We start from the raw sequence: 22,774 nt of genomic DNA, 5'->3' as shown, positions 1-22,774 counted from the left end.
TCCTATAGGCCAGATATAATTTCATCAATGTACATGGAAAAAGTAACTATATTAGCTGATAAAGTAGTATCAGTGTTTCTGCACTCTTTATAGTTGCATTCTTGGTGCCAAATCTCTGTCCAGTCCTGTGCAGCAGTGGGTGGGCATGTGCGTTAGCTATGTGTTTGGGTTTTGTCAGGCCGTGACCGGGCCATGTGCTGCGCTGTCCTCTTGCAGAGCATCTTCGTGCAGTTCCAGTTCAGCAGTGAGAAGGTGCTGCCGTCGGACGCCCTGCGCACCGCCCTGGCCAAGACCTTCCAGGATGAGCAGCGCTTCCAGCTGGGCATCATGGATGACGCCGCCGAGTGCTTCGTAAGTGTAACAGAAGCACTGTGGAGGTAAAAGCAGATCAGTAGGAGCTCCTGCAGAAATGATGTCATTCCTATAGCAGCTGCAACCTCCCAGGCAGCTGATGCGTGCACACACAGTCCTGCTTTAGGTTTAAAAGCTACACCTTTCCCTTTTCTTACTCTCCACTTCTCTTCCTCTCACAGAACTGAGATGCTGTGTTTGCCATTAAAGATTTGACATTAATTTCAGTGAGCGAAGCATGGTTCTCACTTGTTGTCATTATAGACCAACACACTATAAGGACAAAAGCTTTTTTGTTGCATTTTTAATCAGAACACCTGGGAGAACTTTGTTGAGGTGCTGATATGTAGGCAGCCAGCTGGAGAGTCGCTCGCTAGGTGTGTCTTAATGGGCTCCTGGCCACTGAGTGAGGAATGGTGGTCATGTCTGGGCGCAGACACATCTGTCTCGCGCTCCCTCCCTCTCCCTCCCTCTCCCTCTGCGCACACACACACACACACACACACACACAGAGCCCTGCTACCGTCCTGTAGAGCTCTCACTGCCAAGAAGCACTCAAAGCCGCAAGAATCGATTTGCACGCGACCTGAAGGACAGGGCCTCTGCCTCTCCTCTCAGCTCATCTTTCACCCCAATAACTTACTGTTTGATAGTTTATTAACAACATTATTCTGCATCTGTAAGTCCAAAGAGTGACTTCTTCAGTCATGTTCTCATGGTATGCCTGCAGGTCCTACTGTAACCAGGATTTTATTATAAATCTTAGTGTGCAGTATGCCAGCGATGTACAGACTGACATGTGCACTCTCATGCAGGAAAACATCTTAATGCGTATCCACTTTCACATTGCTGACGAGACCAAGGAGGACATCTGTACTGCCAGACACTGCATTCCTCACCAGAAATTTGCCATGACTCTGGTTGAGCAGGTAAGTTTCTTACACCTACCGTTTTCTCTCTCTCTCTCTCTCTCTCAACTGCATGTTATTGTGTAGAGGAATACTGGCAGGTCAAGTCCCTCCTCAGCTTCTCTATAACTATTGTTTCTCTCACTCTTCAAGCAGTAAAATGTTTTGCCCATCTTGTACCCACCTCTCTCCTCTCTGCCTCCCCCAGTGTGTATGTGGCAGCTGTGGGGCGGCGTCAGACCCGCTGCCCTTCGTGCAGATGGTGCACTACATCTCGACCACATCCCTTTGGTGAGTTCTGTCTGGCTGGCCAGCCATGTCCAAGCCACTCTGGGCCGATCAGCCAGGCCGGCGTGCCAACAGAGCGCAGCCTGTACCATGGAGACCGCACAAAGTTTCTCTGCCCCTCTACCTAAAAAAAGTTTAAATGTTTAAAAAAACAAACAAACAAATAAACTACTCTTAAATAATGTGTTAGACACTGAATAATTGAATGGGTCATGCAATAATCATTGTTTGCATGTGACAGTTCAGTGTAGATTTAAAGGTAATTGTTAGCTAGCTGAATCATTCTTCTTGGTGCAGAATGTCGTCATCTTTTAATTAAAAGCTATCCAAATGGACAGATGTGTTGTGGGTGAAAGAAGATTGGAAGGGGACTTCCAAGCACAAGTGAGACATCAAACGCTCCAGAGCAGGAAACGCTCTTGCGGTGCAGGGAGGAGTATTTCAGCTTCCTGGCATTTATTACATTAATTGAAAGATTTTACCTAGTGTTAGCCTACTTAAAACCTCCATGGGTCCTTGAGGTAAATAATTAAGTTTGAAGCATCCAAAAAAAGCCGAGGATCCCTGTATTAGAGGAGAGTAACTGAGGCAGTAGAGTGTTGGAGAGGGCCAGGGGTGGGGTCATGAAGGACCAGGGGTGGGGTCATGAAGGGCCAGGGGTGGGGTCATGAAGGGCCAGGGGTGAGGTCATGAAGCAGTGAGAGTTTTGGGGCACATTTGAGCAAAGTCACAGTTCCTTATGGATGGACGGAGGGAAGGAGGTAGGGAGGGGAAGAGAACGGTACACGGGTAAAGTGCTGGAAAATATTTTGCAGTGCAAGTAAGGTGGGTGTGTGAACGTCTTCGTTCAGAATAATGTGAACATGCACTAATACACACCTACACAACAGGAGGGGTGTATCCTGATAGCAGGTTGCCAGCATAATGCATCTGTGTCTGCAGAGGTAGCCCAACTCTGAGAGGGAGGGAGGGGTAGTAGTGCTATAAGGGTGTTTGTGTGTGCGCGTGTGTTTTAGTGCATGCATGTGTATGTGAGCACATGTTTCTTCAAGGAGCTTACGGCATGCGGGGGGAGGGAGGATTCTTGCAGGTCACCTTACGGGCGGTGCACGCACATGCAAATACTTGTAATGTTTTGAGTAAAGTTGTTTTGCTATCAGTTCTAAAATTAATGCATTGTGGAGGTGGTAATTGTATTAGGAGATGAGCTCCTTAACGTCTCATCTCAAAGTATCTACATTGAACATATTTAAACATGACTAATAAAAAATGAGGTGGGAAAATAAAGAGGTGTGTGACGATGTGCTGCAGTAACCAGGCTGTGAGAATGTTGGAGTGCCGAGAGAAGCCGACTCCAGTCATGTTTGGAGAGCTGCTGAGGAACGCTAGCACCATGGGAGACCTGCGCAACTGTCCTGTGAGCACACGTGCACACGCCCACCCACCCACCCCCACTCCTAAGATCAAATTAATGAACTATGAATGTAGTGCTGCCGTGTGTTTGTGTGTATAGTACAGTATTTCTTTTCATATGTGTTGAGAGTGTGGCTGTCCGTAATAAATGGGTCAAGGTGAAAAGGATGGGAGGAAGTTTGTGTGGTTCCCTTGGGGGATTCATCTGTATTTTATCTTTGTGTGTGTGAGGGAGAGAGAGACACACTCAGACACTCATCTCCTTTCCTTCACTCTCACGCATATTAGTTGTTAGTAAGAACACCCTTGTATTGTGGCGTTAGGCATCAATGAATGAGGGTGCCCAACAAATTCTGATACTGCTCAAAGCTCTGCATTGAATATTTAAACCAAAAACTAAAAACCAGTGTGTCATAATAAAACAATATTTGTCATTCTGTATTGTTTCATCCAAAGTAGATGGGGTGTTCCTCTCCAGATGCAGTGAGAGTGGTGAAATACCAGTGCTGTAGTCTTTGGGGCTGACTGAGCTGTGTTAATGGGGGAGTTCTTCACTCTTCACTGCAGATTTGGCACAGACCCCCTACTAGCCTTTTTTTCCCTCTCCCTCCCTCTCTCTCTCTCTCTCAGGGTAATTGTGGGGAGAAGCTTCGTATTCGGCGTGTGCTCCTGAACTCTCCGGAGATCATCACCATCGGCCTGGTCTGGGACTCGGACCACTCTGACCTGGCCGAGGATGTGATTCACAGCCTGGGCACCATCCTACGCCTTGGAGATGTAAGACACACACGTGCACACGCACACGTGCATATATTTATATAGCAATTTTGCTGCATCCGATCCCACGTTTTTGGACAGAAAACGGCCAAATGGTTGTATATATCCAATGAGTCTAATTTTAGAAAGAGATCTGGGACAGAGAGAGTGGTCTAGAAAGAAGAGGGAATTTATGACCACGACTGAGTTGACATCTACTGTGTGTGTGTGTGTGTGTTTGCGCGTGCGTGCACTTGAAGTGCGAGATCAGGATCATACACTGACCATGTATGGCTGGCAGAAAAGGTGATTTCTCCTGTGTGTCATGCAAACACACCTAGCTGAGATTCGAGTGTGTGTGGGTGTGGGTGGTTGTTGGGGTATGTAAATAACCCCTGCTGTCTGCAGCTCTTCTACAGGGTGACTGAAGACAAGGCCAGGCAAGCGGAGCTCTACCTAGTGGGCATGGTGTGTTACTACGGCAAGCACTACTCCACCTTCTTCTTCCAGACCAAGATCCGCAAGTGGATGTATTTTGATGACGCACACGTCAAAGAGGTGATGCACAGTGTGAATGCCTCCAGCACTGTAGCAGAATGGATGCCTTTAATGACCGCATAGTAAATGCTTTTGGTTTGCTAATCATGCTGAACCCATATCATGCTGCTGTGTCTCTTTGTCTGTTCAGGGAAGGTTGCTGTTGGGATTTACAGTAGGCTAGACACTGTTTTAGTGTTAGTATGGTTGGTGTTGGTGACTGTGTGTGTGCGTGTGTGCGCGCGCGCGCGTGTGCACGTGGTCTGTGTGGGAGGTGGAAGGTCTGCGGAGCCAGAACTGCTGTGTTCACCGTGCTCCCCTCCATCAGGATTAACAGACGGCCCTGCCATGTTTTCATACTTGTGATGGTGCCGTCTGGCTCCTGGCCTGCAGCTCTGAAGGTCCAAGGAGACGAGTTGGCCTTAGAGCGGCTCTGTGGTCGCAAATTCTCCTGGATGAAGGCATGTGTGGCGCAGAGCTGGGCCCAAGGCCGCACATGTCTGTCGGCAGCCGTCACACGAGCAGGTGCCAACCCCCTCAGCAGATGGCCACAATTGGATCACGCCTGCACGTTGAAACTAGGAAGCAGCCATCCCCTGCGAGCCACTCGACTCAGCTCAAGGACGGGAGCGTCCGGGAGGATTCCCGCACAGCAGAGGATAGGGTGTGGCCACTGTGGAAGGGCGTGGCCGATCATGGAAGCCGTGAGGTAGCGTGACTGGCGCGTCGGCAGCAGACGAGCTGCTGGGTGGATGAGGCGTGTGGCGTGCACTCGAACCCACCCCTGCTCCGGCGCATATGCTGCTCTTACTGTAGCAGACCACAAAAACACGGGTATGGCCGAAACCCGACAGATGGGCACATAACGACACCACTCAAGATGTCTTCCTGCGTCAGAGCATCTCACAGCAGGCTGGGTCTCCTCCCTAATGCGCACTGTCACTGCTTTCCACCTTGGTGTCATTATGTGACTCAGTGGTGTTAAGAGTCATTGGCTCAGTCCTTGTTCAGGCGTGTGGGCCAAAGAAAGCTGCTGCACAGCGGCTCACGCACCGATATGTCTGGAGATCACAGTTGGATTTTCTGATTACTTATTTATAGTTACCACTACTAGTGTTTAAAAAAAAAAAAAAAAAACTACTTTCACCAGGTGAAAAAAAGTTTTCTTTGTTTTTGCACTGGTGTGGGTGTGTGCATGGCAGGGGCAGGGGCAGGGGCTGCAGATAGTGTGCTATTCTGTGCTGCAGTGGAGCCCCACAGGTCTTTGGACACCCAGAGGAAACAGTTTTGTATGTGTTGCGCTCCGGATGGAGGAGTGTTGCACACAAAGCAGCTTTTGCAGCAGGCCTCCCCCGGCCAGAGCACGTGAGGTGCACGGGGGCTGCACAATGTGCACAGAGAACAAGGATATCCCTCTATTGTTATCCTTCCCAGCTGGACAGGGGCTGGGTGTGGCTAGCAACGAGGCTGCAGCCGTCATAATGTCCCATCTCTCTCTCTCTCTCTTTCTCTTGCACGTGCGCGCGCACACACACACACTAGAGCTTTCTCTCATATATTTTCTCACTCACACATGCGCATGCATGTACACACACACACACACACACACACAATCTAGCACATTCTTTTTTTTCATGATGATCGGGTCAGGTTGTGTGGATATCCTGTCTCTGTGTGTGAAGGAACTCAGAGAAAATCTTCAGTTTAGGAAATCGGCACTGGGGTAAGAGCTGGTCGGAAAACTGTGGCGCCCGCCTCGGAAGCGGCGCTTGTGAAGGTTTTATTTTCATTTTAAAACCGTTCCAAGTGCTGCTTCCGAGGCGCGGTCCACAGTCTGCTGCTCTCTGTGGTCTGTATGTGGCTAATCATATTGGTTTTGTCCATGCAGATGTTAGTGAGCAAGAAGCTTGAGTTATGAGATGTTAAATGAATTTGTTTCCTGCTCCTGTCTTTCTTTCTACTTCTATCTCTTACTCTGCTGCTTCTCTCTCTTGCGCTCTAAGATTGGGCCAAAATGGAGGGATGTAGTGTCTCGCTGTATAAAGGGCCACTACCAGCCGCTGTTGCTGCTCTACGCTGACCCTCGGGGCACGCCGGTGTCTGTGCAGGACCTGGCCTCTCGCCTCACCCTGCACCACTACACCAGAACCTACTACGACAGCGAGGACTCCGGTAGCCTCCCCGCTAGCTGCACGCTAGCTTCCACCTAGCTTGTTTCTTTATGTGTTGTTATATAGTAGAGAAAATCTGGATTTGTGTACTGAAATGTACTGTTGAAAAGGCATTTCTGCTTTTTATTGCGAAATGTATAATTTGATTAATGTTTCAAACTTCCTTGTCATTCATATTAAAATTTGATCTAAAACTTTAACTGATGCTGATCAAATGTTGGCAGCTACAAGGGTTCATTTAAGTTAATTTTTTGCTGCTTCAAAATAATTATATAATAACTTTATTGCTGTGAATTGCATCATTTCCAGGCATGTTTTTTTATAAATACATGGCACTCTTTCTGCAGTGTAGTAACCCAGTTTAAAAGTTCCTCTGCTTGTTGCTGTCTCTTCTGCCTGTTTTTGTGTTGGTGGATTTAAAAAGGCTTTTTTTTTTTTTTTTTTTTTTTTTTTTTTTTTTGCGCCGTCTAAGTTTGGTTTGTGTTTGGCCAGGCCGTGAGCCCTCCATCTCAAGTGACACACGGACGGACTCGTCGACGGACAGCTACAGCCACAAGCCCTCACAGACACACCACGAGTCGACGGTCTCACACTTCTCCTCCGACTCGCAGGGAACCATTGTGTGCAGTGCCGACACGTCTGCGTCCCATGGCAGCCTCGACGCTGCGGGTGCGGCTACGTCCAGACACGCACGCGCACAAACACACGGGCATTTGCAGATTCTTTCTAAAAGTGCACTTGTTTGGTCAATCTTACTGTGAGGCATATTTGGATGTTGCATGCTGCTGTAGTTTTTGGCTGGTGTAAGCGTCGGGGGAGAGTTTGAAGGCATGTGTGATTGCCCAACGCTGCTCTTTCCCCTCGTTCAGGCCCTCTGACGGACAGCGAGTCCGCACAGCGGCACGTCCTGCGGAAAGGCAGCCCGGCAGACAGGAAGAGCGGGGTCCTTGACAGGAAGAGGAGCGCCAGTCGTCCCCGGCACTTCGAGGAGAGGAGCCACGGCTCGAAGCCTGACGAGGTGTCTTCCGCAGGATACCACAGCGAGGGTACACAACCACCCAGCACACAGGGCCTGTGCTCGGCTCAGCTGGCTGACGCCTGCAGCCGGCCTCTTCCGCTTAGCTCCGCCCTGCAGAGCTCCGCCTCTTTCACTTGTAACCACATCTCACCAAGGGGTTCGAATAAGTATCGTCTGCAGGCTTGGCCCTAAAGCCCTTGTAGACAATGGGCCTTCAGGTGAAATGCCCTGACTGCCGCCACCACACAGAGGCTCACACTGCCGTTATTAGACAGGGGAGAAAGGAACTGTGGAGAAAAGGCGGGAAAATGATTCTTAACGTGTGAGACGACGGCTCATGTATGGTGAGCACGGAGCCTGTTGAGTTGCTTCGTGTTCTGACCCTTCACCTTTTTGTCTCATGCTCTGTCCGTGCCTGTTGTCCCTTCCCCTCCGTGTGTGTGTGTGTGTGTGTGTGTGTGTGTGTGTGTGTGTGTGTGTGTGTGCGTGCGCGAGAACAGGGGAAACCCTAAAGGAGCAGCAGGTCCCGCGCAACGGCCCCAAGCCCCCTTCCAGCCGCCTGCGCGAACTGAAGGACACCGTGAGCAGCATGATCCTCAGCCGGCCCCTCTCCGCCTCCTCCTCCTCATCTAGCTCGGTGGCGCTTTCCGACGGCGGGGCCCGGCGCCGCGACGGGGAGGCCGAGGCCCGGGGCCGACTGGCCTGGCGGCCGCGACGCGAAGCACTCAACATCGACAGCATCTTCAGCCGGGAGCGCCGCCGACAGGCGGGCTACAGCCCGCTGGGTGTCCTGCCGGGCGAGGACGTGCAGGCCCCGCCGGGCGAGACACCTGCGCAAGAGTGCCACCCACCGCCGCACCCGCCCAGGCTCATTCAGAGGATGGAGAGCGGCTACGAGAGCAGCGAGAGGAACAGCAACAGCCCCATCAGCCTGGACCTGCCCCTGGGCGAGGGCGCCAGCAACAGGCCACACAGGTGCGTGAGCACATCTTTCACCCGCCACCAACGTTACCATGGCCTCGTGCACGCTCGCTCACCAGGCTCTTCTCGCCCTTCTCGCCTCAGGGTGACGAGCGCGGCCTCTGGGAAGCCTCCGTCTGCAGGAAGCCCCACCTGGAAGAGCGTGCACCAATCCAAGAGCAGCAGCACCCTCCTACAAGACGTCAAAGCCTCGCTCCAAGGGAGCAGCCATGTGAGCTTAGGTGTGTGTGCTGCGTGAAATCGTGTGTGTGTTCGTGCAGTTTTTGTCCCTGATCCCTTCCATTTCCAAAAGTGAGACTCATGTTTGTCTAACCAACCATTCGGCTCTCACAGTCACTGTACATAACGTGATCTGTACTTGCAGCACACACTCTGTGGGTGTGAGAAGTGTAATTACATCTGTGTGTTTTATGACCACAGTTTAACAACATCCTGACACTGTTGTCCAGTATATTTACGTGTGTGTGTGTGTGTGTGTGTGTGTGTGTGTGTGTGTGTGTGTGCGTGCGCGCACTCGCAGCGGGAGAAGGCCGGAGTGAACTAGATGAACTGCAGGAGGAGGTGGCCCGTAGAGCCCATGAGCAGGAGCTGCAGAGGAGGAAGGAGAAGGAGAGGGAGGCAGCCATGGGCTTCAACCCCAGACCCAGCAAGTTCATGGACCTGGATGAGCTGCAGAACCAAGGTAAGAGCCTTGCATGCTGCCTGCTGTGAACTACCCAGAGGGGCCTTTTCAGGGCCACTGTGAGGGGCCGCACGCTTGCACAGGGTGGTGTGTGGGTGTGACGCAAGGGCTACCCTTTGTTAAACTGGGATTGAAGATTTTTTAAAAAATTTTTTATTTTATTTATTTATTTTTAGCACTAGTCACCGGGCTTCCTGAGACAAAACGATGAAGGTTTTGAGCCTGCAAGCCTGCAGTTGTGATCCGTTTCTTCTTACAGCATGTTTACAGATTAATAGGAGAGGTGTTTGTGTAGAAACGTGCAGTGAACTATGACATGAACGGGGATCTACCCTGCACATGCTCTCGAGCTGCACTACAGTATTTCTTCAGACATTTTTTTGTTTTCATTAAAAAAAAAACAAAGACAAATAATGTGCACCAGCTTCGGTAATTGGACTTCAGCTGATGGCACTTTGGCTTGAAAGTAAAAAATGCAATTTTTACATAAATATAACTGCTCCTATACCTACGTTTGTCTTGTGTGGAAGCTAATGGTTTATGTCTTCCTAGCTCACATGACGGGGTCAGGCCGCGTGTCACTGCTGGGATGTGTGTTTGCAATCGCATGCCATGCACGGTGAAGCATGTTCGTGGACGCATGCGTTAACCCGCAAATGCCTGCCTCTGCATGTGGGGTTGTGGGCTTCCAGTCTTGCTTGCGATGCATTGCTTTTGGGGTGTGTGTGTGTGTCTGCAGGGAAGGGGGACTTTGAGCGGTGTGTGCTCGAGGCGGAGGTGCTCTTAGATCAGTCTCTGAGGCTGGAGCAGGCGGGTGAGGTCGCTGCTGCACTCTCTGTGGTAAACGAAGCCGTGTGTAAGTAGTCTTAACCCACGCTCTAACGTCTGCCCTCAACTGTTACCATCTTCGTCATCTCCACCGCCTCTGCCATCTCCACTGTGTGTGTGTGTGCGCGCGAGCGAATGAGAGAGAGAGATGGGCAGAGGGAGAATCTGTGTGAAACTTTTTCCTAACCCAGCCTTGGCATGGTGTGTCTGTGTGTGTGTCTGTGTGTGTGTGTCTGTGTGTGTAACTGGACCTGGGTAAGACCTACTCCTCATATTCAGGGTTTCTTTACGATGACCAGTCTGATCAGGCCCCCACACAGTTTCCACCATTGTGCAAAAACTATACCCCGACATCACTAATGCTGAAAAACAGGTGCTGGCATCAAACAATGGAAGCTAAAAACATTTTTTCCCATCATTAAGCTAAACTCTCAGAGTAGAGGGGAGCTGTCTTCTGACAGCTTCAGAGTGTACGTTTGACTGGTTTAACAGAGTGTTGCCAAAGGTGTGTTCTTGAGCTGTACTTTCCTTTTACATGTTTAGCGTTTCCAGTGACTCTCCTGAGTCACCTGTCAGAAAGCAGAGTCACAGGCTTCCAAAATTTGAGTTCTAGTCCGTCATATCTTTAGAAATCGGCATATAATGACACTCCTTTCTCCTTGCTTGCATTACCCACGCTGAGCTGTAGTGGGTTCTGTTGTATACACCGTGTGTGTGTGTGTGTCTGTGTGTGTCTGTGTGAGCAAGCGCGCGCAAAGTCATAATAGTCCACCAGGGACCGGCAAAGCTAGGTCCCTATACATCTCCTCCTATGTGTTGACGTGCTGTCAAATCCAGCACGGGTGTGTCCAGTTGAGGAGTGGCAGGCCCATCTGTGGCCTGTTTCCCAGTCACCATAGAAATGGCAAACTAGGGAACGGGGGCGGGGCCTGCTGCTATGGCAACCTCTTCATAATTGGATTGCTTGAGTCTGCGTTGGCTTGTAAATGCCAGCAAGTCACTTTTGGCGGCTTGGCCATGTGCCGGGGGCCGGGGGTTTTCATCGTTGCTGTTTTTTTTCCCTGTGTGTGTGTGTGTGTGTGTGTGTGTGTGAGATGGACGTGCCAAAGCACCTGAGCACATAAACACCTGGTTTTCTGCTCTGAGTAGTACGTTTTTTGCTAATCGTGGTGATGTCACCTCAACCCTCCCCTCCTCCTCCTCCTCCTCCTCCCCTTTCTCAGGACCCCTCGCGCACTCATAGGTATCACAGATTAGATTTATCAGGTCACCTAAGCCTAGAATAGTACTGTCCTGTCTCTGGAATTATGCAGGAGCTAGGCCTGCATTGAAGCTCGGATGAAGGTCTATTTTAGGTTTTTTCAGTTATTGCTTGCTTATTTATTGGTTTGCTTATTTATTTATTTTGATGGCTGAACTGTTTGTTTTCATTTAATTCCATGGCTCGATGTTGGACACTTTATTTGATGAATTCAGCACTTGTATTAATTTCACGGTTTTGTCCTGACACAGTTACGGTTCTATTTGGTGCAACATTAGCATCAGATTTCTGTTCCACATCTCACGGTCTACCTTGTCTGTGTTTCTAGCCGTATCCCACCTCCCATATTATCTAACCCACTGTCATGTTTTTCTACACAGTAAATGTGTTTGCATGTATCCCATGACACTTTTTTCCCCTACATCAGTTCATTTTCTTTTTTTTTTTTTTCTTTTTTTTTTTTTTCCTGTATTTTTATGTTCTTGCTGTCAAAGCCAAACTGCGGCACCCTGTGCATGAGTGCGGTGTCCCTGGGCAAGGCCGGCCGGTGGCTGACCCCCTGCTGCAAAAGTGCATGAGGCGAGCACGAAGCCTGCAGCAACACATGCAGCAGAGACACAGGCAGCAGCAGCAGCAGCAGGAGGAGGAGGAGAGGGAGGAAGAGCAGGAAGGAAAACTGCCCACCAGGTACCCGATACTGGCTCTGGTGTGTGTGTGTGTGTACATGCGTGTGGAGCCGGCCACTACACACACACACGTTTCCATCAGCGCGGTGCACAGGTGATGGCGAAGGGATGATAATGTCAGGTGTGACTGAGAGCTGAGAGCTTGCCAAGGGCTTTGTCTGTTCCTCAGGTTTGATTGACCTGCTGATTTGTGTTGGAGTGTAAAATATCTCATCACATCATGTGCAGATAGATACTGATCTACAGCCTTTGCTACACTCACTTCTAAACTTCTGAGAGTAACTGAGCTCCTTACCCACAGACTCAATTTCTTTTTTTTCTTTTTTTCTTTTTTCTTTTTTTCCCCTGCACAGTGAACAGCCTGTCCAAATACTTCTGACAGGCAGTCAGGAGGAATTTATGGAAGCACTTCCGGAAGCTTCCTTAGGCCTGCCGTCACCCCCCACTTGCCCTGCCTCCACTGTCCCTCGTACTGATGTTCCCTCTCCCAGTGCACGGCCGGATGCACCTGCCCACCTACCCGTTGTCACAGAGCTGGCTTTTCCCCCCACTGCCATGGCGCCCGCACACCAATTGGATGTCATGGATTTTATTTCTCCCACACTCAGAGGTCCCACCCCCTCACCCACACTCACAGGTCCCACTCCCCCTTCTATGGTACCAAGTCCTGCCCACACTCCCACACTCAAAGGTCCCACACCCCTTCCCACACTGACATGTTCTGCCCCCCAAGTTGGCTCCAAAGACAGTCACAAGTGCGCTGTAGCCTCCGATGACAGGCAGCCTGAAGAGCTGTACTTGGACTCTTGGGAGCACCCTGCCGGGATGGGCTCCTCCATGCGCTCGGCCAGCATACTGGGCAGAATCTCCACAACTGTGCTTGCTGTCAACGGCTACATGGCACCGGCAAGCCGTGAAGGCACCACTGTGCTACTCCCCCAGTCCGGAGCTGGAGCCAGCCCCAGTACCATCACACCCTGGGACACTCAGAGCCTCCACATGCCTCACACACACTCGCACGCGCTTTCTTCCTCCTCGTCCTTCTCCCTCCCAGAACCCTGCAGCCCAGAGGAGAAGGGGCAAGGCTCCAGGCTCCACGCCCACCCACCTCTGCTCCGCATGCACAGCAGGAGTCCGGAGAGCCCCCACACCAACACGGCCACCAAGGACCTTGTGCGTGACCCCCCTGCACACTCCTGCGTCTCGTCTCGCTCCCCCTCATCCCCGCCGCAGCACCGGCTACACATGCCCGTGGAGCGCTGGGCTGAAAACGTCAACAGATACTACATCTCCCAGAATGCTTTGAGGCCACGGTGTGGCTCACCCTGTGAGGAGCTGTCTGAACTCGACTCGCTGTACAGGGCCAGCCTGCGGGCTCCCAGCATGCCCCGGAGCCCCTGTGTGCCCAGTCCACACCCTACTGGTAGACAAGGTATTCACTTATTTAAAGTAAAGAAATTCTGTGAGTCATGACACATGGGTGAAACTCTCAGAGATGCTAATGATGTGCTACTGAGGTAGTAGCTCTAGCTAAAAAAGGAAAACGAATCTGAAAGGTAATGTACATGCTAGGAAAGAGAATGGAGTGATCTGATGTCGCAGGCTTTTGGCCACCTGTTGATCCCATGATGAGCCCAGCCACTACTATTGTGTAATATAACTATATACCATAAGTGTAGCTATCGTCCCGAGAGTACTAGGGTATGATGGTGATCTTAGCCGGGTTGTGGGAAGCAGTTGATGTGACCTATGTGTTCAGGCCCTGCTTCAGCACGTAAGCTGTCAGCTGGACCCCTGGGCCGCTCCAAAACCCCCACCGCAGAGCTGGAGAGGAGTGCCTACAGCAAATCCTCCCACCCCAGCAACACCGCATACAGAGTGGGTGCTCCATGTGTGTGTGTGTGTCTGAGTGTGTGTGCATGTTAAAATGATATACTTGAGAATAATGGGTATTGAAAGTGATAATGTTCAAGGCTAATTAGTGTATGAAATACTAAGTGTGTGTGTGTGTGTGTGTGTGTGTGTGTGTGTGTGTGTGTGTGTGTGTGTGTGTGTGTGTGTGTGTGTGTGTGTGTGTGTGTGTGTGTGTGTGTGTGTGTGTGTGGTGGTCAGCCTGTGTCTCCTGCAGTGTGTGCCATGCCGCTAGGTGAGGATGAGCAGTACAGCGCTGAGAACATGCGCCGAATCGCCCGGAGTCTCAGTGGGAGCGTGATTGGGGGACATGCCCAAACCTTGCCCTCCTCCCACAGTCTCAGTGGCAACGTGATTGGGGGGCAGGCCAACACCAGCCCCTCCTCTCACAGTCTTAGTAGGGGTGTGATTGGGCGAGAGGCAGACACCACCGTCTCCTCCCGCAGTCTCAGTGGGTGCATCGTTGGGGGGCGAGCCCAGACCATTGCCTTCTCCCACAGCTCAGTGAGTTCCATACAACCCCCCCCCCCCACTTCCTTGCTGCAGTTGCTATGCTGTTCTGATACATACATGATCTCTCAGATGTGTGTTATCTATACACCCTGCCATCTACACTTGTCACTTTTTCCTTTATAATCCCCTCTGTCTTATTGGTGCTGTTCTCAATTTCGTGCCCCATTTAAAGGACCACGCTGGCCCGCGGACGGTGAAGCACGCGGACGTGCACCACCTTAGCACCTCCCTGAATGCTCCACCTTTCCCCCGTGCTCCTCCGCAGTCCAGCCGTGAACTCGTACACCAGCGTCTGCGTCCTGGCCAGCCGATGTCTCTACCTCGGACGGCCTTGTGGCCCTGTGCGTTGGGGCCCTCTCGTGGACACCCAGGTAACCACCCCCCTCATGGGCATCAAGCTGTGGGCAGGCACACAAATGTAACTTTATGGCATTTTGCAGGCACTCTTATCCAGAGCAACTTACAAAAGTGCTTTGTGATTCACTCACAGAATGTATCCTAGCAAGTACAGTAGGTTAGAGTCCAATATACTATTGAACTAGAACACTGTTGAAATACAGGGATCACTGCTGATGCCTAGAAATACAAAACACGTATCAGCTATATAACAGACAACAACAAGTGCAATAACAAACAATATCAAGTGCAGCTCTCACGGGGACCAGGCAGGGGGTGCTGTGGGCCTCCATCTCTGTTGATGTCCACTATCAACACCCTTTCATTTCCGTTACAGGACAGAGATGTCGCTTATGTTTGATGTTTTGAATTTTGCTCTGCTACAGGCAACCCTCTATCTTGCAGTTGGGGCCTAATCTTAAAAAAAAAACTGCCCTTAGATTAATGGTGAAGTTGAATTTTGCAGGGCAGTTGGTCACCAGGAGCAGGGCTGTACGACTCCAAGCAATAACACCTAGATTTCTGCTGCAAATTAAACTGAACTACATTAGTGTTTTAATTTGCTGACATCTGAGCTGTTATCATCTTGTTTATGCTGAAGTGTGAGCATTTGATGTGAAAGTGACAGCTGGTTCCTTCTACAGGAGAGTCCCAGAAAGAGCTTCTGGCTTTGCCTGACCGGGGTGAAGCTGCCTCCCGCCAAAACTGCCACAATGTTGCACTGAGCTATGGCACGTTGCCGCGGGCTACACGAAGGCCCGCCCCCTCTGATACTACCCTGCCCCATGACGGGGCAGGAGCCGCCACTGCCCCCGAGCTCTGGAGCCACTCGGTTGCCAACTTCACCTCCCTGGCTCACCCCCGCCGCTTGGTCCCCATCAATAGAACCCTGGAGCCCCCCCATCCGTGGCTCCAGCACCCCACGCGGCCTGCTCCAGCTGCCCAGGGTGCTCTGCCTCCTGCCCGGCCCCTGCGTCTGGACATGCCTCCGGAGGGCGACTGGAGGACAGTGGACTACAGGGCCGGCCCCACAGAAGGCCAGGTGTTCCCTGGACTTGACCCCCGTGCCAGAGCCCTCCGGGGCCCTCCGCCCCCGCTCTGCCCTATCTGCCAGCGGAACCCAGCTGAGGCTACTCGTGGCTGCTGCCACGCTTGCGCCGTCTACGTGAGCCGCTGCAGAGCGAGTAGCTAAATCCAATAGTCCCCACCTTCAGTCTCCCCTAACCACTTCCAACAGTCCCCAACTTCAGCCTGCCCTGTTGCCTGATGAAGAATAGCCTCTAGACGGAGCTTTAGGGCTTCACATCTATGCCGTGTGTGCACCAACATGGCTAATAGATGAGACTTTTTAGAGCATTATTAGTTGTGATTTTACTGATTTCCATGTAAGGGGTAGAATTTAATCCATTCCTGGAGTGGCTCACCAATGTGTGATTTGGTATTTAGTGCTTGGTAACAAAGCTACAAGGGTTGAACAAGGGGAAGAGGACATTCCTCTGCATTTTTAGGAGAACAAAAAGCACATGTCTAAAGACTTAGAAAGATCTTTCTATTTTTCGATTACTGGCTCACAGGCCTCTACTTCACAGCCGATATTTCCTCCTATAGTACGGATTACTGAATGTACATGGATTACTGTACATTCAATAATCCGTACTGTAGTATGGATTACTGAATGTCAACCTGCTTAATGATGAGCAGAATGTTAAAACATGAACATGAACATTTAGAAAATCTTGAGAAACATTGTTCTTAATTAGCAGTAGCAGGGTCGAATGTTGCACTGTGAAGAGAGATCACCATAGTTGTCCTAGAACTGGAAAATGCCTTCATTTTCAACCGTGCTTGGGGTGGCACTTGCTTTTTGTACCATTGTCATGAGTTTCATGACCAGCCAATAGAGGCCACATCTAATACTTGGTCTCTTTCAGTGTTAAAGTCCTCGATGTATTCAGGGTGGAAATAATCACCATTTAAAGGTCTTACTGGAAAAGGCATGATGAATCTTTTTTTTTTTTTTTTTTTTTTACATCAGAATGATGTTACAGCTCTGCACACACAATAGAGCTTTTTCTATTTTTACAGTATCAATGGTCAGAAAGGTCAACATGCGCTTAGCTGGAGTTTGTACAACGATCATGTCTGTTTTTTTCTCTTATCATGTCACAACACTAAACATTTGCTTTGGTGCATTTATGAACATGACTTGGATTGTTCCAGTAAACATTTATTTATTTGGTGTGAATGCACATCTTTACGTGTTGTCCTACCAAACTCGAATTATTTCCTCTTGAGCCAAAACCAGAAGACAGTAAATGGCCAAGACACTGAATTTGGTCGATTTGGTTAGTGGTAATGACGGCAATAAAATGTCTTGCGGTGATTTTATTCAAACACAATTTGAGAAAAATCACCGTCATCTCTGTAACAATAGCTACATGATGTATATGCAATGTCACAAAACCTGCATTCTTAAGAACCAGTGCTGTTTGCTAACCACACTTAGCTTTGCCATTTTGCTTAACTTGAAAACTTGGTTTAGTGCACTTCACAAGTGTTACATTAGAAATGTGCCTCTGTTGTAACGCCACCCATAATTTAATGTTTGTATGTATAACTGAGTAATCTATAGCTCTGTATCGTAAATATAAAGCCTTAGAAGAGATTCCAAAAGTTTTCTATGCTACACTGGCACTGAATATTATCAGGATGTTCAGTTTTCATCAAGTATTGTACTTTAAAATATAGTTGTGTAAAGACGCAGAAGTGAAAAGCCTCACTTGGCTGTTGGGTTGCTCACTCTTTACCCACTCTGAGAGAGATGAGATCCAACACGTGGACAGCTGTTCTGGAGAGAGCAGTGCTTGATCTAATGGATTATACTTCTGTAGTTCATAGACAGCTTTGTTTTATGCAGTATACCTTGTGATACATATAACTGTGAAATGTTACTCTTACTACATTTTTAAAAAGGCAGGAAGGGAAGTACTGGGAGGCACAGTGACGAGATCGGTGGTGGTCTTTGGACGTCATGCCTTAATATCAGCATTTCTGGTCTTTCGCATTACATGGATTAAAAAATATTTACACACTTAGAAGGCGTTAGGATTCATATGAGAATTTAAACTTTTTTTTCCCCCAGTTAAGCAAATTTAAATCTATATTATTTCTGCATTATTAGAAGGTCTTCTGTTTTTTTAAAAACACCACAGAATGGTGTTGTGGAGTGTTCAGTCCAAGTGAACTGAAGGAGGGTCCAGAGGCCCTGAGAGCGTTGCGCCGATGCTGGGTCCACGCGGCCTACACCACGCAGTGGTGCTCAGCACACCACACAGATGCGTCTACTTTTTCATTTTCTTTTCTTTTTTTCTGGAATGAAAAACAGACGTGGCAAAAAGGTGAACAATGTAAATATATGTACAGATATCTATAGTGTTCAGGCTTTAACATGGAGAGAATACTTTGAACCGTTTGTAAATGCTGTGGTAGAAAATTAAACTTGTATTTTTCCAATAAAGCTAAAGTGATGTGCTCTAGTCAGGAGCGAAACAGAAATGTGTGAATTACTGATTTTTTTTTTTCTCCCTTCTTCCTTTTAAATGTACCTTCTGTTTTTTTCTGTGCTTTAGTGCTGAATGTTCCCAGTAAACCCAGTGACTAACACTTCCCGAGGTGTTCTGTGTGCTGCTGTTCCTGATCTGAAGCCAGTGTCGGCGGCTCACAGCTGCTGATTTTGTCCGAAGTGACGTACATGGAGCAGAAGAACCTCCCCTCTGAACTGTTCTGGGACCAGTTTTATTTAAAAACACGTTGGCAGGAACAGTATTTGCAATTGCCCTTTTGCTGAATGATTTGTGCCGTCTGAGTAATTCGGTTAATCTCGTCTGTTGAGAACTCATTAGCCAAGGTTCAGAATGTTTGAAATTGAAACGTTAAATCTCAACAGAAATCCAATTTGTCTATGTGGTACGTTGCTGTTTTGGTGACTAGTTTAAGATATATTACATGTAGCCAAAGTCATTAAAAAATATATTGTTGCTTTACAAAATAATTGTCACACAGCATATAAAAGGGAGACAAATCTAAACACAAGCATACTTGTATTCCGCTCTAGTTACACAATTTGGTAACTACCCTAAAGAGAAATGGCAGCTGTCTTCCCCCATCACTTTGGATGTAAAGTTGAGAGATGTCTGCCCTGCGGGAAACTAGACAGATTACGTCCCGTTCAGGACGGGGCGTCCTTATCGGCACGTTTCTCAGTATGCGACATTCACAAGGAACTTAAGTGATCTATATGGGTCATGAAATAATTTATGGCGAGCAGCTTTTGTGTGGGGGGGGGCGGGTTTCACACGCACACTGCTCTGCAGTGTAACTGAAGCCCTGCTAAGAGGTCAATACTCTGCAGCTTGGACGCATCAAAGCGTGCGGATGTTGCATCTCCCTCCCGGCCTCTAAGCGATGCGATTTAAATTGTGAGCACCGCAGCTGCCTCTGCGTTTTCTTCATTATTCTACAGCGAAAATCTTTTAATGAGCTAAACTGTGAACCTGAGGCACGAATCTTTCCCTGCAGTCTGCAAAATGACCCGGTCGTTACTGCATCCGTTATCGTTTCAGCAGTAAAACGTCCACTAGACAAGTGGATCTCTCAACTTGAAGAAGGCTGCAGTAATCGTCAATCACCACTAGGTGATGCTGTTGTCTATGCGCAATTACTACACGAAATACACCCTGTGCTTCTCCGCTTGGAAAAAGGACAGGGAGGTGTAGTACGAGATCCCAGAGGTTAGGTCGGCAGTCTCTTTCGGTGGTATCTCCCAGTTTTTTTCATCTCGGTGCCAGTTTTAACTGTTCAAATTAGTTGGGCAAATCAAATAAAATCCCTGATACTCCGTAAATGCTCTCGCTAAACACACCGCCTCGTATCTGGCTCCAAACTATGGTTATTTCATTTGTGGCATAACTGCCAGTAAAATGTATATGTTGTATGCATACGTATGATATTATTGGAAAGATGTTGTATCCTTTGATACGAGCCTTTAGCTCGGTAAAGTCTTAAAGTTTAAATGTTTCATCGAAGATATGATACAAGATATTAACAAAAATATAAATTATAAATAATAATGGTCATTGATTGATGAATTAATTATAAATAATGTCACATTATCAATACTGATCAATAGTATTATAACATTTCAACTTTGTAATAAAGCACGTTACCAACACAAAGATAAACAAATTAGCTCTGTATAATCACTTACATTGGACTGTTCCTGTCACACCGGCACTCGGCAGTACTCACGCTGACCACCAGAGGGCGTCTCTGCACCTGTGTCTTGTTAGTTTTTCCACCCTTATGTACCTAAACTCCTGTATGTCACCACTGTACCAATCTTTGTTTGTGCATCTCTGTATCTTTTCTGTGTTTAGACTATGTTTTTGCGTTTCATGTTATCTCGTTTGGATCGTCCCCATTTGTACTTTTGCCCTGACTGGTTTGGTTTTCTGGTTGTTTGATTTCCTGCTCTGTACTCTCACCCTGTTTTAGGATTTACCCTTGCAGAGACCTGCACACGTCAGTCAGTATCTATGCACACGCAAACATATATGCACACACATTTTGGCTTCATAATTTTTATTTTGCAGAAATCTTACATAAAAAAAAAAAGAAAAAAGTTCAGTTTTGCCAAGGTTGTGTGCGCCAAGCTGGCACTTAGCCTCACATCCTGGGTCAAGGACCCAGATGAGAACTCTGCCTTTCCATCTGCCCACATCTTCTGCCCCTGCCCTATTCCAGAGGTCGTGGGGTGCAGGGAGCAAGCCTGATGTTCTAATGCCTCAGTAGCCCTCTGTACCCTGTCTACTTCAGTACAATTACCTTCTATTACTGTAACAGGAAACGGGCCAACTCATCATGGACTTAAGGTGTCCAGTGAAACGTATATGACACCTGACAACATGTTTTAGCTGTTTTCTAGCTCCTAAAATGAGGTATTTTTTTTTAAATCCTTTTTTGATTGGTTGATTAAATATAGAGCAGTATGACTCATGATGGAGAGTAATCACGTCTACAGGCATAATTGGGAAAATGCTGCTGTGAACCCCAAATCACTTTTGGAGAGTTCAATCAAGCTTCTGTTAATTCTTCACAACAACCAAGAAAGATTTGTGTGACAGAAATCACAGTACACCGAATGTCCGCACCACTGGCAGTTGGCAGCACATCAGAAACCGACCTGTATGGCCCCAGAACACATCAGCACACAAGCAAGGAAACAACCAGGCAAACAAAACCTTGAGTACCCAGATCAGTTACAGAAGTAATAATGTAAACAGATAAGTTTTGCATTTCGAGCATGTATAGTAGTAAGAGTAGTAGGAAAACTGGAATCCAGTACCAAAAAACAGTTTTCTTTTCGATAGATCCTTCGTTAAAAGCTACTACTAAATTTATTTAAATTATTTTTAAGTTTTTTGAAAAATCTGTATCAAATTGAAATGTATCTGGAAATTGTTGTTGTGGCAGTATGTATTTCATTCAGATGGTAGTCTTTGTCCAGGTAGAGCACAAACTATTACTTTAACCTATGGTAATTGCTTGGTGGTTTGGACCCTACTGTATGATGGTATGGCTATATAATGGTTTTGTCTGATAGTTGTGTGGCTCCTATAAACACACATGTGCATGCACACAGGCACACATATTAGGTAGGGGGCAGAGATCACCTTAGTCTGCTTGTTGCCCGTCAATCAGAATAATGTATCTTCCAGTTTTACAAATAAAATCAACCCTTTTTTGAATGCTGATACTACTAGCAAGCTCTTAAATACTGATTGCTGATGTTAGCTGATCTAGTTGATCTAGTTATTGATCTATTACTGATCTTTTTTTTTTCTTTTTTTTTAAAAAAGCTTTTTACTATATACAGTTTGATTACCTGTGACAACCAATCCCACACATGCTCATAAAAAAGTTATGCAATTGATTTTGATATTAAATTAATTCATTTTCAGGACTGAAAACTGCTAATGTTTAAACAGGCTAAAATGTTTTAATGGTTGGACTGTCAATATAAAGTGTTGCTTCTGAAGACAAAACCTTTTTCATTCCCGGTAAAGGAATCCTGAATTTCCATTCTGCTTAGCTGTTTTGTGAGGCGGATATTTTGAAGCGCTTGTGAAGTTGTCCAATGTCACTGGCTCCAGGCTGCGGTGTGTCTCTGATGGAAAAGCAGAATCTCACCCTGTTCAGGCCCACATTTAAGATGCTGTACATGTCAGCACTTATCTAGGCATGAATCTGAAATTCGTTCAGCGCCAGCATGGAGTGACTCACTGATTGTGTGCACATCGTGGCCCTGGATTCAGGCAGAGTCTCCCAGTGTCTCATAGGGTTCAGTGACTGGTTGAGTACGATTGTCGTACTCCTGGGACTAAACAGACTGGAAACATGTCATTCAGATTTATTGGCTCCTGAAATTAATAAAGAAGACTGAAATCAAATGTACTTCCTGTCTCGCAAATGTCTGGCATAATGTCATTTGGTAAGATAAGGTTTTTTTGTTTGTTTTTTTAAATGCAATATGTTGGTTACAGTGGCTGAATCATACTTGACCCACAAGAAAGCAATCAGTTAGATAGCAGAATAATGCCTTGTTGTAATGTCCCTGAGTGTGTCAGTGTGAAAGCATAATCCAAACTGGTAGGGCACAGAACAGGACAGAGGCTGGCATCGGGCCACTACCAGTATCTCCACACCCTCCTTTCACAATCATACTGTCACGATCAGTCCCTCCCAGGTTCCATGTTCCGTGTTTTCTTTGTCTTGTGTTTTTCAGTCCCGTTCCATAATTTCGTTTTCTCCGACCCTCGTTTGATTTTCAACACCTGTCCCTCGTTTAGTTGATTGTATTTAAACCCTGCCTTGTAACCTTATTTTGGCTGTTCGTTGTGCATGTTTCTTGACTCCGTGTGTACATATAATTTTGAATCATGCTGTTTGTTAAGTTTGTACTTTGTGTTTCTTAGCCCGGAGTTTTCCTAGCGTCTTGTTATAGCCCGGTTCCCGT

General features: G+C 47.8%; 1 protein-coding gene across 12 annotated transcripts in view; it reads left to right on the top strand.

The window, feature by feature from the left end:
- Positions 1-18,255, top strand: part of usp54a (ubiquitin specific peptidase 54a) — a 44,770-nt gene extending 26,515 nt beyond the window's left edge. For 6 of the 12 annotated variants that reach the window (XM_081724415.1, XM_035531419.2, XM_081724416.1 and 3 more), the window contains exons 5-23: positions 217-351; positions 1,167-1,280; positions 1,468-1,550; positions 2,859-2,964; positions 3,591-3,737; positions 4,125-4,274; positions 6,257-6,425; positions 6,917-7,093; positions 7,294-7,470; positions 7,943-8,417; positions 8,508-8,644; positions 8,944-9,105; positions 9,845-9,961; positions 11,689-11,881; positions 12,234-13,312; positions 13,640-13,758; positions 13,993-14,295; positions 14,477-14,675; positions 15,345-18,255. In XM_081724415.1, coding sequence (XP_081580541.1) covers positions 217-351; positions 1,167-1,280; positions 1,468-1,550; positions 2,859-2,964; positions 3,591-3,737; positions 4,125-4,274; positions 6,257-6,425; positions 6,917-7,093; positions 7,294-7,470; positions 7,943-8,417; positions 8,508-8,644; positions 8,944-9,105; positions 9,845-9,961; positions 11,689-11,881; positions 12,234-13,312; positions 13,640-13,758; positions 13,993-14,295; positions 14,477-14,675; positions 15,345-15,892 — 4,590 coding nt within the window. In that variant the 3' untranslated portion in view covers positions 15,893-18,255. The other 6 variants (XM_081724418.1, XM_081724419.1, XM_081724422.1 and 3 more) reach the window with 6 other exon arrangements.
- Positions 18,256-22,774: the final 4,519 nt, after the last annotated feature.

The sequence above is a fragment of the Electrophorus electricus genome, chromosome 12 (genome assembly GCF_041902795.1).
Source record: "Electrophorus electricus isolate QZ-2024a chromosome 12, ASM4190279v1, whole genome shotgun sequence".
Classification (NCBI taxonomy): domain Eukaryota; kingdom Metazoa; phylum Chordata; class Actinopteri; order Gymnotiformes; family Gymnotidae; genus Electrophorus; species Electrophorus electricus.
This window is presented reverse-complemented; position numbering and strand designations above follow the sequence as displayed.